Source organism: Vanellus vanellus, assembly GCF_965231255.1.
Source record: "Vanellus vanellus genome assembly, chromosome: 2".
Lineage (NCBI taxonomy): Eukaryota > Metazoa > Chordata > Aves > Charadriiformes > Charadriidae > Vanellus > Vanellus vanellus.
This window is the reverse complement of record NC_138906.1, coordinates 89,194,859-89,209,389: the sequence shown is the minus strand read 5'-3', so window position 1 is coordinate 89,209,389 and position 14,531 is coordinate 89,194,859. Positions and strand designations below refer to the sequence as shown.

Here is a 14,531-nt window from a genome sequence, read left to right as displayed (position 1 = left end):
GAAGCTAGCTGAAAGCCACAGAAAATACAGAAAGTTTTTTCAATTAGTGGAATTAAAAAAAAAAAAAAAAAAAGGAGAGACAGAATTTCTATGCCTCTTTAGAAGAAACCATGGAACCTGATAACACACAGGAAATAGAAGAGAAATTTATTCATGACAGCCTGCAACACCTCCTGTCTGAGCAGTCAGAGTATTGTGAAAAGTTCATAGAGTGATTGCTTTTCAAACTCATAGTCTTTCCCATTTACTGCCTGAAACACAGCATAGCCACTGTTCCCTAGACACACAGATGATACTTTCTACGTACAGAAAGCAGCTTGACTATGAAATGAAAGAGAGCTAGTGGCATGGAAAGCACAATAACTCTGGTATTCTGGGTTACGTTAACTTGAACTGAAACAACAGCCTGATATGCTTTAAAATTTCTGCTACATGCATGAAGTTTTAACTATCACTTCCTTTTGTAATTCTCAGAGAAAAAGCTTTTTTCTGGACTACTTTGCTGACACCTAGCGAGCCTCGGCTCAAACAGCTTCAGGCACTCGAGCTCCTAGAAAGAGAGAGGTGGTAACAGAGTGGCTGTTCTTTTCCTTCTACTCCCAGTGAAATATTTCATATGCCCCTGCCTGTGATTAGCAGTGTGCCGAATTGGACATCACCTCAGAGAACACTGTAATACTGAAGAGATGTAAGAATATGGAAAGATGGTAAAGAGGAGAAAAGGAAAAGAAGCACAATGTAAAGAAGTAACGGTCAAAGTCTTTCCCTCCCAGCCTAAGTACCTTATAAAAGGGTGACGGACTCCAAGAAGCTTGCCAGTGGTTGCGACTTCCATCTTTGCCTTTTTGTGCCTCACATATTTAGCTGGGATATCTCAGTGTCTGTAACTTCCAGTTAATGGCTCCTTTGTTGTATGCTTTTAATGTAAAATGTAAACTACAAGTAACCTCTTGTTATTGTCTCAAAATTAATTCAAATCTAATCCTATCATTACAACAGTTTAAACATGTCACTTTATCCTTGGCTTAGTTGGGGAGAATGGCAATTTCACATGAGATTCTCAGCTTCACTGAAGTGGCTTAATATTGCCTAGGAAACAGGCATCAATTAGATGATATGGCATTTTCTGATGTCAAGGAATTCTGAAACTTACCCTGGACACAGAAAAAATGAAAAAAAAATTGTTTTAAATAGAAATTGAACAATTGAATCTAAGTGCTGAGTACCTGTGATAACAATGATGAATAAGACTGCATTTTACTTCCCTGAAAAATAGCTCCAAGAGGTCACGATCATTAGTCTTGCATAAAAATGGGAGAACACATACTGCTACCAACTGTCATGTAAGTTATTCTCTTGAGAGCTGCCGGTCAGGAATTTTTAGGTTTTGTTAAAAGAACTTACTATCTTTCTTTCTGAAATACATGGTTTAACTAACTAAAATCTTACAAAAAGCACAAATGTCTGGATGCTTAAAAACACCTATGCAGAGAGCTGTGGTGCTCCAAACTTCCAGTAAAACAAATTTAGGGTAATTAGAACTACAATGATATAAAAGAAGCCACTAAAACAAACACTATGTAGTTCTTTGTATCATAAATATAGCAGAGATGCTAAGGATTGCATAGGCTGAATATGACTACAAACCGGTAGAGAATACACAATTCTGCTAGTGAAAGAAATTAACTAGTGCCTACAGGGTGCGCTTGTCTTACAATGCTCATGAAAGTAGATGTGCTTCTCTTTACAGACACCGCTCAAGCTGTCCACCCAGGTACCAAAAGAGTCACTGCTACTTTTCTTCCTCGTCAGCCTGTTGTCTCGGCTTTGGCACTTCAGCCAGTCAGAACTTAACCCTGCATTTAAATAGGAAGTTCAGTCACTTTATGTCTTTCTCCAAGGCACAATAATCAAAATAAATATTTCCAGCTCAGCCAGAAAAGAGAGCGCACTTAAAAACATTCTGGGATTACCATCTTAACTCTCACATTTTGGCTGTTGAACTTCTGAGACTAAAAAGCAGATTATGTCCAAAACACGTATAAATATATGTCTATAATCTGTATTTTTTATGTAAGAATACCAGTTATCAGTGAAAGATAAAACTGTTCAGATGAAACATCATCTTTTAATATAGTTTTGCCTTCCAAGTATATTAGCAATAGTATATTTGGGTGTTTAGACCCAGACCTTAATCAAAGCCTCAGTGTTTACGCAGCTTTTTGAAAGTTGCAATTAAATGTCTAATATGTAATAGTGTAATATACACATTATTGCTTAACTACATTTAAGTTTGATTAATTGAACTTTTTTACTTTTGTCAGACACTGTCACATGATATATTTCACCTCTATCCATGATAAATTTCGACTCAAACTCTACTACACAACTCAATAAACCATCACCTTAAAGTTCCTAAGTGATTTTTCTGTTGCTAAATTTCAAACAAATCCCTGTCATCAAAAAGTAAATTAAAACTTCATTTTGTGCATTTTTTTTTTCTTTTTATTAAAAGTACACTTTTACTCTATACACATTTAGTATTTTTCATAACTCAGTTTGGCCTGAGCTGTAAAAGGTTATTGTTATTAGTTAATGAAAGAAAGTGGAACATTTAATATGTCATTCACTAAGATGTGTATTAATTGTAATTGATATATACAAAATTATTGCTTCTACATTTACCATTTACAACAATAATTATGGGCTTTAAATAGTATAATCAAGGAAATAATATATTCCCGCTGAATAAAAAGCGAGAAGAGAAACAGACCAGGCAAGATTATTTTATCAAACAAGTTCAGGAGCAAAGGTGCTTTTATTTCAAAAGCTTTCACCCCTTAGCCTTAACCTTGTTTAGATGAACAGCAGAAACTGCTTTATTCTCATTTTGATTGTCTTGATCCCTCTTCAGATGTCTCTTATCTCCACGTAATGCAAGGAACAATTTGTTCTTGAGAAAAAGCACAAAGATGTTTTTTCTTGATTGTCCCATTGCCATAGCTTGGTCTGTAAAACCCACAAGGTGCAGTATACAGTAATATGCACCAAAGCCTTGAACTGTCTAAAAATAAAGACATTTGTACTGTTTCTGTGCTTTTCACTGTCAGACCTTTTTTCAAATACCAACAATTTAATCTTTGGAACATACCTGACTTCCATATTCCCAATGCACCAATACCAGAAAAAGAAGCAAAATCAGTGGGATTAAATCCACGGAGAACTGCATCTAAATTCCAGATGCCCCCAGTTCCTCAACATAAACTGTTAAATGCTGCTGCTTTCAGTATAGCCATAGGCGTTATGAAACTACTATGCAATCAAGCCATCGAGACATGGAATGGTAACAGAATTTTCAAAGATTTGATATGATAATTGAAAACACAATATACGCCTGGAACTTTCCTCTTATGAGAAAAGCAGAAGTACGCTACACGTGTCTAACATCCAGCACCTGCATATTGCCAGTCTCAGTAACTGTTTGTTAGTTCAATACACATATGGCATTAGGGACAACATAATGTTTTTTTAATTTTATATCAAAAAATACATTGTAAAATTTATCCGTTTTCATTACAACACAGCCAACCAACAATGCCTTAAACAGACTAAAGAGGCAGGCACACCACCTTTTAATACAGAGTACTTTTAAGATTAATTTGAATAAATGCTTCTGGTAAAAGCATAACAGTATAAAAACTGGAAGAGCAAGCCCGTTACCCTGTTGTATTTAAAATATGTGCTCTTATAACAGGCTGTACAAGACTTCATACAGCAAACACATGGGTTGGATATTTCCAGGGTCTGGTTTTCCATCTGGCTATCTTAGACAATAGAGACCAGAAACCACTGCGCATCCAGTGAAAACAACTAGCTTCTGTATAATTATTATTACCTTTTTTAGTTTGTTTTAAAGGATAAAAAAGGAGTAGACTCATTCAAACCAGACTAAAAATAAAGCTCAATTCAGTACTGAATTTCTCACTCAGCATGTAGGAATCAAGCATAATTTCTATTGTGCTGACATAACAGAGTGTAACACTAACTCCAATTGATCAAATTTTTGCAATCCAAATATCACCAACTGGCATTTTTCTTCATAAGGATTTCATTTCCTTTATGTTCTGTCATACCTCCTCTTATTGTGAAATTTCTCCTGTTATGCATAGACCTTGTATTCTTTAATTAGCTTCTCACTTTATCCAAATAACAACCACTGAACTTCAAACATAACTCACCTGAGACATCTTGCTTTGGAAGAATATAGAACAGCTATATTTGTAAGGATTACTATGCAGAATTTGGAGAACGAAATGTGAAAGGGAAAACATACTTCAAGTGTTCAGTGATTTTTTTTTTCTTTGCAAAAGTTGTTTCTTTGTTGGCTCACTTTTTTTCCAGAATGAAAAGATATATTCTAAATGCTTAAATGAAAATTCAACATGTAACTGTTCTATAACATACATTTTTGAGCTTTATTATTCCACTACGTGGCGTCAAGAAGAAATGCAAAGCAACTTATTTTATGGGCAAAATGAAGCAAATGTTTTTCTTTGAAGGCAAAAAGTCATTTGAGCTGTGGTTGAAATGGTTATTATTTTTTCTCATCTGCACATTTTATGCAAAATATTTTAATGAAACAATATTGGTTTACGCAAGTTATAGAATCATAGCATAGTTTGAGCTTGAGGGAACCTTTAAAGGTCATTAGTCCAATCACCCCTACGATGAGAAGAGACATCTTCAACTATATCAGGTTGCTCAGGGTCCCATCCAACCTGACCTTAACTGTTTCCAGGGATGGGGCATCTACCACCTCGCTGGGCAACCTGTGCCAGTGTTTCACCACCCTTTTCATAAAAAATTTCTTCCTTATACCCAGTGTAAGTATACCCTCTTTTAGTTTAAGATCATTACCCCCTGTCCTATTGCAACAGGCCCTGCTAAAGTTTGGCCCCATCTTTCTTAGAAGCCCCCTTTAAGTACCTGAAGTTAATATAAAGTAATTGATTTTTGCAAATGACAACTCAGAAAAAGGAGATGTATTGAACACATCTTACTTCACAAAACATTTCTAGACATTCTTTGCACGCACACTCTTGTCACAATCTTATACAATGTTAACAGCCTACACCAACACTCAACATTTACTTTCCAAGTACATATTGATGAGATTAGAAAAAAGACTGAAAAAGATGAACCACTTACCATGTGCTTCTCAAATTAATCTACTATTACTTTGCTGGAATAGCAGTTCAGTCGGAACAAGTGAGGTAGATAGGAACTAATTCAACTCAAATAGAGAAAAGCATAATGCAACACCTGATATAGTAAGCTCAGTTCACAGGAAAAGATACTCCAGGTTAAGTTTTTCTCAAAAAAAAAATACACCTTTTATACTCAAGTTATGCTGGTGGGGGAGAGGCTTTAGAGGAGGAGCTATTATATTGTCTGCCATTCTTGTGGTGGTTTAACAGAGAAACTGAAGACTCAGTTATTTGCAGGCAAATCATGTAAAAACAGTATCTTAACAAGTTACACTGCCTTCTGTTAAACCATGTTAAGTTCTCGCAGAAGGTTACAGTTTCCTAACTCTTCTTTCTTTGTGTATAAATTTTCTTGTTCTAAGATAGCACCTCTGGAAAAAAAAAAAAATCATGTTTTTACATCAGCAGACAAACATCTGTTGTTTTTCTTGCTAAAGTAGGATATCTCATACCCTCTGACAGCAAAAACTAAAATAACTACTTCAGTTCTCAGCTTCACTAAAAAGTTAAAGGGCAGTATCTATTTCAAATAATAGCTCTAACTGAAAAATATTTTAACCATGTTGTTCTTCCCAATCTTTCTTCTGCCAACTTTTCCAGTGTTGGTTCAATAGTTCTTCTTTGTTTTGGATATTTTTTTAAAAGATCAAATATGCAAGTAAATACCAAGAAATTTCTACTTCTATATGCAGACTTCACAGGCAAATTCAGATCGGCAATATGTATTCGCTGTTTCATTTGAAAAGCACAGATTTTTGGTTTTCTTTCTCTACATTAATATACAGACACACATAATACATTATCACTCACACTGCATGTTTTAATTTTATTAGGAAAAGGTAGTATAGTAGTTGGAAAAGTTTGAGGAAAAGCTACGTATTGCAGATTAAAAGATTCCAGAAGCTCCAGTAAGCAGTACATCTTGGGATCCACAGACATGTCAAAAACTGTCTTCTTTCTTCATCTGTTCACTAGACCTTTAATTTTATACAACTGATAAGAAATTTGTCTCACATGAATCCATCTCTGTAGTATTGGTTTTTTTAAGCCTTGTATACGTTCTAAAATCCTTCAGATATTTGTGTAAACCTATAATGCTTATGCAATGCAAACACGACAGTTAAAAACTAAAATGTTGTATATGAGCACTAGTCAAGCTCTATTTCAAGATTCATTAGGGAGCTACATTGTAGGTCCAGCACTAGGTAATTAGAACAGAATAACTGTCCAAGCAAGGAATGAAAAAACCCCACATAATAGAGAAAAATTCAACTTTCTTGAATAGTCATGGAATTTTACCACAGAATGTTTTGGGCAGGGACACCTCCCATTACGCCAGGTCCAGCCTAGCCTTGAACATCTCCAGTGATGGGGCACCTGTAACTTCTCTAGGCAACCTGTTCCAGTGCCTTACCACCCTCACAGTAAAGAATTTCTTCCTAATACCTATTCTAAATCTGCCCTCTTCGAGTTTGAAATGGTTACCCTTCATCCTATCACTACACTCCCTGATAAAGAGTCCCTCTCCATCTTTCCTGTAAACCCCCCTTAAGTACTAGAAGGCTGCTATAAGGTCTCCATGGAGCCTTCTCTTCTCCAGGCTGAACAACCCCAATTCTCTCAGCCTCTCCTCACAGCAGAGGTGCTCCAGCCCTCTGATCATCTTTGTGGCCCTTCTCTGGACCTGCTCCAACAGGTCCATGTCCTTCTTATGTTGGGGGCCCCAGAGTTGGACACAGTACTCCAGGTGGGGTCTCATGAGAGTGGCGTGGAGAGGCAGAATCACCTCCCTCGACCTGCTGGCCATGCTGCTTTTGATGCAGCCCAGGACACGGCTGGCCTTCTGGGCTGCGAGCGCACATTGCTGGGTTGTGTTGAGCTTCTCATCAACCAACACCCCTAAGTCCTTCTCATCAGGCCTGTTCTCAATATTGATTTAATTATCAAAAGGATTTCATGAAGGATAGTTCAGAATGAAAAATACTTTATAATCCAGTTTGTACCTATACCATAACAATGTACTTTTGATAAAAACAATCCTTTTCAATGATGACAACTGTACTTACTGGTAATTCAGAATTGTACTGCTGTGATAAGAACTTGGCTTTTCTTCTTCCTTACAATCTCTGAAAGTGGAGCAAATCACAACAGTGAGAACAAAAAGTTCAACGTGAGTGACCTATGAGCTAAGAAGTATGAATGTAGGCACAGAGCTCAGGGAAAAAAGTATTTCTGAAGAGAACCTCGGAAGACAAGACCTTTCCATGTAGTATAGCCTCCACAGCATAGTGTGTATTTGAAAGATTAGGTTGCTTATTTTAAAACACTTATAAAATTTTTGAGGAATTTCAAAGGATTCTGATGAAGCCATAATATCTCCACCTTATTCAGAAAGATATTTTACCATTAATTTATAAGACAAATTTGTGTAACATTTGGTTTTAAATATTCTCCAAAATACATGTATTTGTCATGCCAAATATCAGAAAGAAAAGAAGGAGATACCTTCTGTAATCCTGCATTTTTCCAGACCCTCAAAATTTATAGTTCTGCATGCTTAATAACAACACAATCGATGTCTGTGAATGGTTTTTCTTGAGTAATCCATTCAGTACCAATAGCAGAGCCAAATGTGGAGAAAGTACATCCAGTTCTATAACATGTCAGGGTTGGTTGTTTTATTGATATTCCTTTCCATAGAAACATTTTATTACCCACTTATGCTATGAAGATGAACAAGAAACAGTTTTCACCTGTTTGAAGCCATATGTCAGGCAGCAGCAAGGGCAGGCTGCTTGGAAAGGAGAGTGGGAGCCAAGAGTCACAGCAGAGTGTGCGGGACAAGGCACTCTCTGACAAGGGCACAGTCCCACAGCACCTGAACAGAAAAGCAGAGCGGGACCGTGACAGCAACCAGGATCAGCTAACGTATCAGTGACTGCCAGATAAGGCTGTAATAACAAGGCAGATCTGAAGTCATGCCAGAAAGTTGAGTCAGCAAGGCAGGGCCTGATCAGATGAGGGTAACCAGACTCTGCCACAGATCAGCAATTGCCAGGCGAGTCCACAGTAATTAGGCAGGTCCAACCCCAGCTGCACCGAGTTGTCCCCCAGCTGAGGCAGCGAAACCCCTGTGAGAGCAGGGTTATGCACTCTGGCGCCTGACATGATACTGCATTTCAAAAGAGCTTTTCATTGAACTTTCCCATACCTCATCATTCCATTCCTGCTGGTGGTTTTGCAGACACCTGAAGAACCGATGCCAAACCTCTTAAGAAACGGAGCCTCCGGATCAGAAATAACAGTGACTACCGATATCAACTGCTTCACTGATCTAAGTCTTTAGCATCACCAGTGTGTATTTATTTGGGGAGCTACCCTTTTCCCCATCACCCTCATAGAAAATCAGACTGAAAAAAACATGCACAGTTCACTCACTCAGAATTACCCTGAGGTTTGACCTCTCCACTGTCTCTACAGCAATAATGGTATGATAAATCCATTGTTTGAAAGGCGGCATTTGAAGTGTACGTAGCTTGAAAATTCTCAGTGTGAATGGCTTACACAAGGACGAAGTACATGCGTCTCCTTCAGAGAGGCAGGTCTTGGTGAAAGTCCACAGCAACTTAGAACTACAATGAGCATCTGAAGGACCTCCCAGAAGTCTGAGTATGGTGCTCCAAGGTCCAGTAAAGAACAGTTCAACCCTCCCATCTTATATTTCATTTATTGCCATGTCTAAATTGAAAAATATTTCCTAAAGGAGATCTTCATACTTTTAGTTTGTTTCATTGTGAGTTATTTAAAAGAAAAAAGAAAAAAATAATAATTCTAAGATGGAGAGACAATGGAAAGACCTCCACAACTAGAGTTTCAAGCAGAATCAATGTTCCACCTAAGTTTCATAGCAGGTTTGACTGTAGAAATGAATTATTCAAATATTAGCTTTAGGCAAGAGGTATATTGAGTATGTTTATTTAATAAACTAATTAATGCACCCTTCAAATTCCATATATTGATTTGACATGAAATTGAAAACAGCTTCTCCATTACACCATTTACATATACGAGATGCACCAGATACATTTCTTCTTTCTGCTTCCTCTTCTGCAGCACCTGTTATTGTGAATGACTAGTGGACCACTAAGAGACATTACCTATTGGACTCAGCAACAAAAAAACACTGGCTTTTTGATTATTAAATAAATGTGCTTGATGTGTGAAGCCAAGAGTGTTCAACTAAGTGGAGCTGCTAACATTGCTCTCTTAAGATGGATTCCCATGTGAAAAGTTTTTTATACAGCTGAGACACCAAAAAGGCTGCAGCACAGAAGTAAAAAAGAAGGGGCTGGGGGGAAGAACAATATATAAAATCACAACACTGCAAAATTAGAGCAGAAGGAAAGCTAAAACTGATGTCATAAAACTAATTACCTTGTGAAGATTGACTCAAACCTGCTGTACGAGCACGTGAAAAAATATCCAAGCATTCTTATGGAACTATTTTCTTCCTATTGATTACATATTTATAAGTCATGACCCAGACAGTAAGGAATCCTGGCAGCTGTCTCATGCTTGTTTTCCTATGTAACACAATGACATTGTTCTCCAAGTGGTGAAACAGGTGTGATATTTTTCCAGTCTCACCTTCCTTATTTAAGCAGCAAGCAATTAGAAACTATCAGCTAGGAGATAAGTCTTGGAACACCATCTTGAGGAATATTAACTAATATGAATGATCAATTGGGCTTAGCTTTCCATAGACACGCACAGGGGAAAAAAAAAAAAAAAAGGCTGCATTTAGCTGCTTGAAGGTAAGCTCTGATACAAGCATATTTACCACTGAAAATTAGCATCATTCAAGTCAATTAATCTTTATTCAAGGTAAAATTTAGCACGCAATAGTGAGATAGGAAGGCTAAATATTTGTCATGATTTGTCAAGACACCGAAGGTAATACATCAATCTATTTACCAAACTTATTGTCACTCTAAAATTTAGCATTTGTAAGCCTATTGTTGAGGTATATTGAGAACAATCTTCTAAAAATAGTATAATGGAGTCTATGACTTAGAAAATATAGTTTTAGAAGTGATCAATTGTATATCTAACAACATAATGATGTTTAATTTTAAAAACAGAAAAGAACTCTTAGAAACCTTTTTTTTTTTTTAACATTACTTCACATCACACAGAAGTGCTACCCCACGCAGTACCCAGTGCTCTGGAGGCTGAAGGGTTTTAAGATCCACAGCAGCAATGTAGTTCATATCTGTTCGAATGGTCTTTTTGTAGACTGGGCATGAATACAAACGTGGATCTTTTGAAGCTGAGAAGATAGAAGAGACATAAAAACCAATGAAACTAGGTTGAAAAACCACGACCCTAAGGGACTGGGCATAAGGCAAATGTAAAATTGAATCAAAGTTCGATAGCACCATCCAAAGTTCAACAGCTCTCCATCACCACCAAAGAAAACTCTTACTTGATTCTCACACTTTTCACTACTGTGTTATTGCCAGCTGAAGGCCACATACAGCTTGAAATTCCTGTAGGTTTAAGATTTAACAACAGCACCTAGGAACTGGATGTAGCAAGAAATGTAAATGGACACTCTAGCATGATTAGTGTTATTAGTTCAATCTGCCTACTGAATATTACTTCTTGTCAATATGTTACTAATGTGACGACATAAAAAATGTCCTACTTTGAACAACCTATTTTGAAATGCATTTAGTATTTAGGCATATAAATTGCCAACTTCTTCACTGTAGAATTAGAACAGTAATCTAGTCATGCTTAATACTTCAGTGTTCATTATTTAGCATCTTGGCTGCTTTCACCGTGATCATGCCTCTTATAAAAGATCAGCTATACAAAATCCAGGCAAAATAGCATGTAAGCAGGCTTTGCTTTTGGAGGTGGAATGCTTTTCAACAGAAATTTCCAATTTTACATCCAACAGTGGACAGTCCTATCCTATTTTACATTACTGTTCCACAGCATTTCCTATTTTATACGCAAAAAAAATTGCACATTAACCTAAATTATACATTTTCACAAAACAGCACTGTCTTTCAACCCCTTAAGTTTTCCTTTCCATTCTTACAGTCATTTTCTGTCTCAAAGATAAAACATCTTCCACCACCTCACTCCACCTCTTTCTTGCTTTTGTTAGCTCAAGCATAGCCTTGTCCAGGAAAAAGAAAGAATGCATTTTTATAAACATACACATTTCATATATAACGTGCTATCTATAAATACCTTGTATAAGATATACATAGTTTTATACATATATAATGTAAGTTTTACATTTATATAATTTACATTAGATTTTGGGGTGTGGGGAAGAGGTTATTTGGGTTTAGGTTACACAGGCTACAGAGTTCATGTATATAAATGTTGACCTTCTCAATCTAGGACATATTGTCAACGGAAGACTGAATGGAAGCATATTCATCAGAGCAGGCAGAGAACAACTCATCTGTAATGGGTTTAAAAAGTTATTACCACCATTAACACCAGAAGGTAGAGAACTATCCAAATATTAGGTAAAAAAGTACCTATTATCAATTATCAAGAAAGGCTGAGAGCTCATTTGATATGAAACACTGGGAAGTTTCCCCTGTCGAAAAAGATTTGGTACATGTACAATGAATAGCAACAGCCTCATGAAATCCCTAAAGCCCAAAAGACTTCCATGCAGTTGAATAAAAATTTACATTGCATTCTCTCAAAATAACATCCTTTACAATACAGTCACTTACTGTTATTCTCTGCATATATCCTTATAACCGGCATCATCTCAAAGAGCACCTTGGGCTTAGATTCTGTCAGTCTCATGTTTCTTCTGTCCCAACCAGCTCCTTCCAAATACAGCCCATACACGTAGACACCTTCCACAGGAGGGCTTGTGATATCATCCTTCATCCATTTAGTGACCTCACTGCACAGCACTACACTGTCAAGAGCCCATCCTTTGTTAGCCCTTGTTATTTCCTGCCCAAAATAGACAAAATTATGGAGGTTACATTTTTACATGTGCATCGAGCCATTTTTTCCAAGCATTTATTTTTTTCCAAGCATTTATTTTTTTCCAAGCATTTATAGAAACATATTTTTACAGTCACAACTTAACCTCTTCAATACCAACTTTTTATGACCTCCATGTTTACAGCAGTTTGACTTCTCTCTAAGCTAGTGATGGCATGGTACTACAAGAAAGCTTTCAGTACTTTACCCACTACATTTGATTTTCAATCTTTCTATTATATCCACTATCTTAAGACCATACCAAGTAATACAACCACTGAATGCCAATGGGGTCTTGCAAATATGAAAATTTCACGGCTTTCATGAGATGAGAAAACATTAACTGCATGTCTTAAGTAAAACAGTTCCAATAACAAAAGCAAAATACATAATTTGCTACATTTTCTGGGGTAACCTTCCTTTTCCTATACCCATACTCTTCATTAACTCCATTCTTAATAATGACCAAGAGCTCACTCAGCTTTAAAGATACATAAAGAAACTGCAAAAAAGCCAGACAACACCTGGGAGATAGACATGCCTAAGATTCAACATATACTTCAAATCTAGTCAGTTAGTTAGTGCACTGGACAACAGTCCCTTATCTTGCCCAATCCCTTACTACCCCATGCCATTAAGTTATGCCAGACCTAAGTTTTATCCCGGACTTGCAAATGTTTTCCAAGGTCTTTGTTCAAAGTAATTAGAATTAATGTTTGTCCCATACTGCAGTTAATTATCTGCTTTAAAAGAGCAGAAGGGTTATAGTTCAATGATCATTCTGGCTCCTTCTCTCTCATTTCTATTTGTTCCACCACATAGCAAAGCCCAGAAAGTAACTTTGGTCTTTACTTGGGATATTAGGTTGTTATGTACCCACATTCTCTTTTCAGGGAACAGTCACGGTTTAGTCCCAGACAGCAAGAACCACGTGGTCTTCTCACTCACTTCCCCCCCACCCCCAGCGGCAGGATAAGGGGCAAAATGGAAGAAAAAAGGCAAAACTTGTGGGTTGAGATAAAGGCAGTTTAACGGAACAATGAAGGAAAGAGGAAAACAACAACAATAACACTGACAGAAGAATGTACAAACATGATTAATGTAACACTGCTCACTGAGTAGCCCTGGGAAGCTCCAGCTCGCTCCCAAGTAGCAATTTCTGCCCCCTGCCCCAGGCAGCTCCCAGCTATAGCCTGGGTATGGCTCACAGGGTATGGAACACACGTTTGGCCAGTCTGGGTCAGCTGACACACACACACACACAGAGCTGTGAAAATTAGCCCTATCCTCGCCGGAACCAGGACAGGAAACAGAAAAGTTCTGAAGATTCCAACTGCTTCAGATCCTGCTACTAAGCCCTTTCCACAAGCTTGGGTCCAAAAGATGGTTTAGGACTGTTTACTCAAAAAAAAAAAAAACCCTTATTATACAATTCCAAGGCTATACGCCTGCAGTTTTAGTAGAAGCAGGTCACCAATTAGAACTTCACTTTGACAGCCGAAGACTATGCTACCCAGACCTCGGAGCAAGAAGGGAGACTTTCCTTCTCTGCAAATATTCATTCTCTCCTCCAAACATTAGCTTTTTTTCCTGAGGTCCCATTGGATTCCCAGGTGAGTATTTTCTACTAATTTTACAGATTCCCAACAATTATTGTCTCCAATGTGTCCCCTTATGTCAAACAACATAGGCATTTATTGCCTCCTTTTGGAGTAAATCTTATCACATGCAACTAGATTGCTGAGCAACCAAATCAACAGGTTTATGTAATCATACATTAACATATGATTATGTAATCATACATTAACAAATACACCACAGTTCATACTTAGTACACATTAATAAAGGAAACTCTTTCCCACTTCATGAAGAGAGACTGAGTCAGCAACTGAACCGCAGAAGCATAATTTAAGACTAATTCTGAATCGCTGCTCTGGCAAGTCTCCAGCCAGGTAAGTACTGAACACAGACCAAAAGTGAGGGAAAAAAGGAAAATAAATTCATGGGATTAACACCTCTTCTCAGGGATATCTCAATGGTAACAAGACTTCTCCAGTCTACCTTAATAATGTTGTAAGATAGGCCCTACATACATGGGGCTCAGTCAAAGTGGGAAATATATTTTAACATGTTAGTGGTTGATATACTGAAAAAGTGTGTGCAGAGGAAGAACACTTCACTCATGAAATGTTAGACAGTTATGCTGTCACGTATCTTCCCTGCTGATATGAT

The 14,531-nt window shown here is 37.3% G+C and overlaps 1 protein-coding gene across 1 annotated transcript in view; it reads right to left on the bottom strand.

Moving 5' to 3' along the window:
- Positions 1-10,444: 10,444 nt before the first annotated feature.
- DNAH5 (dynein axonemal heavy chain 5) overlaps positions 10,445-14,531 on the bottom strand; it is a gene marked incomplete at both ends in the record, with an annotated part of 140,940 nt that continues 136,853 nt past the window's right edge. Inside the window, 2 exons of the mRNA XM_082499404.1 lie at positions 10,445-10,596; positions 12,035-12,266. Of these exons, the coding sequence (XP_082355530.1) occupies positions 10,445-10,596; positions 12,035-12,266 (384 nt within the window). The remainder of the gene's footprint in view (positions 10,597-12,034; positions 12,267-14,531) is intronic.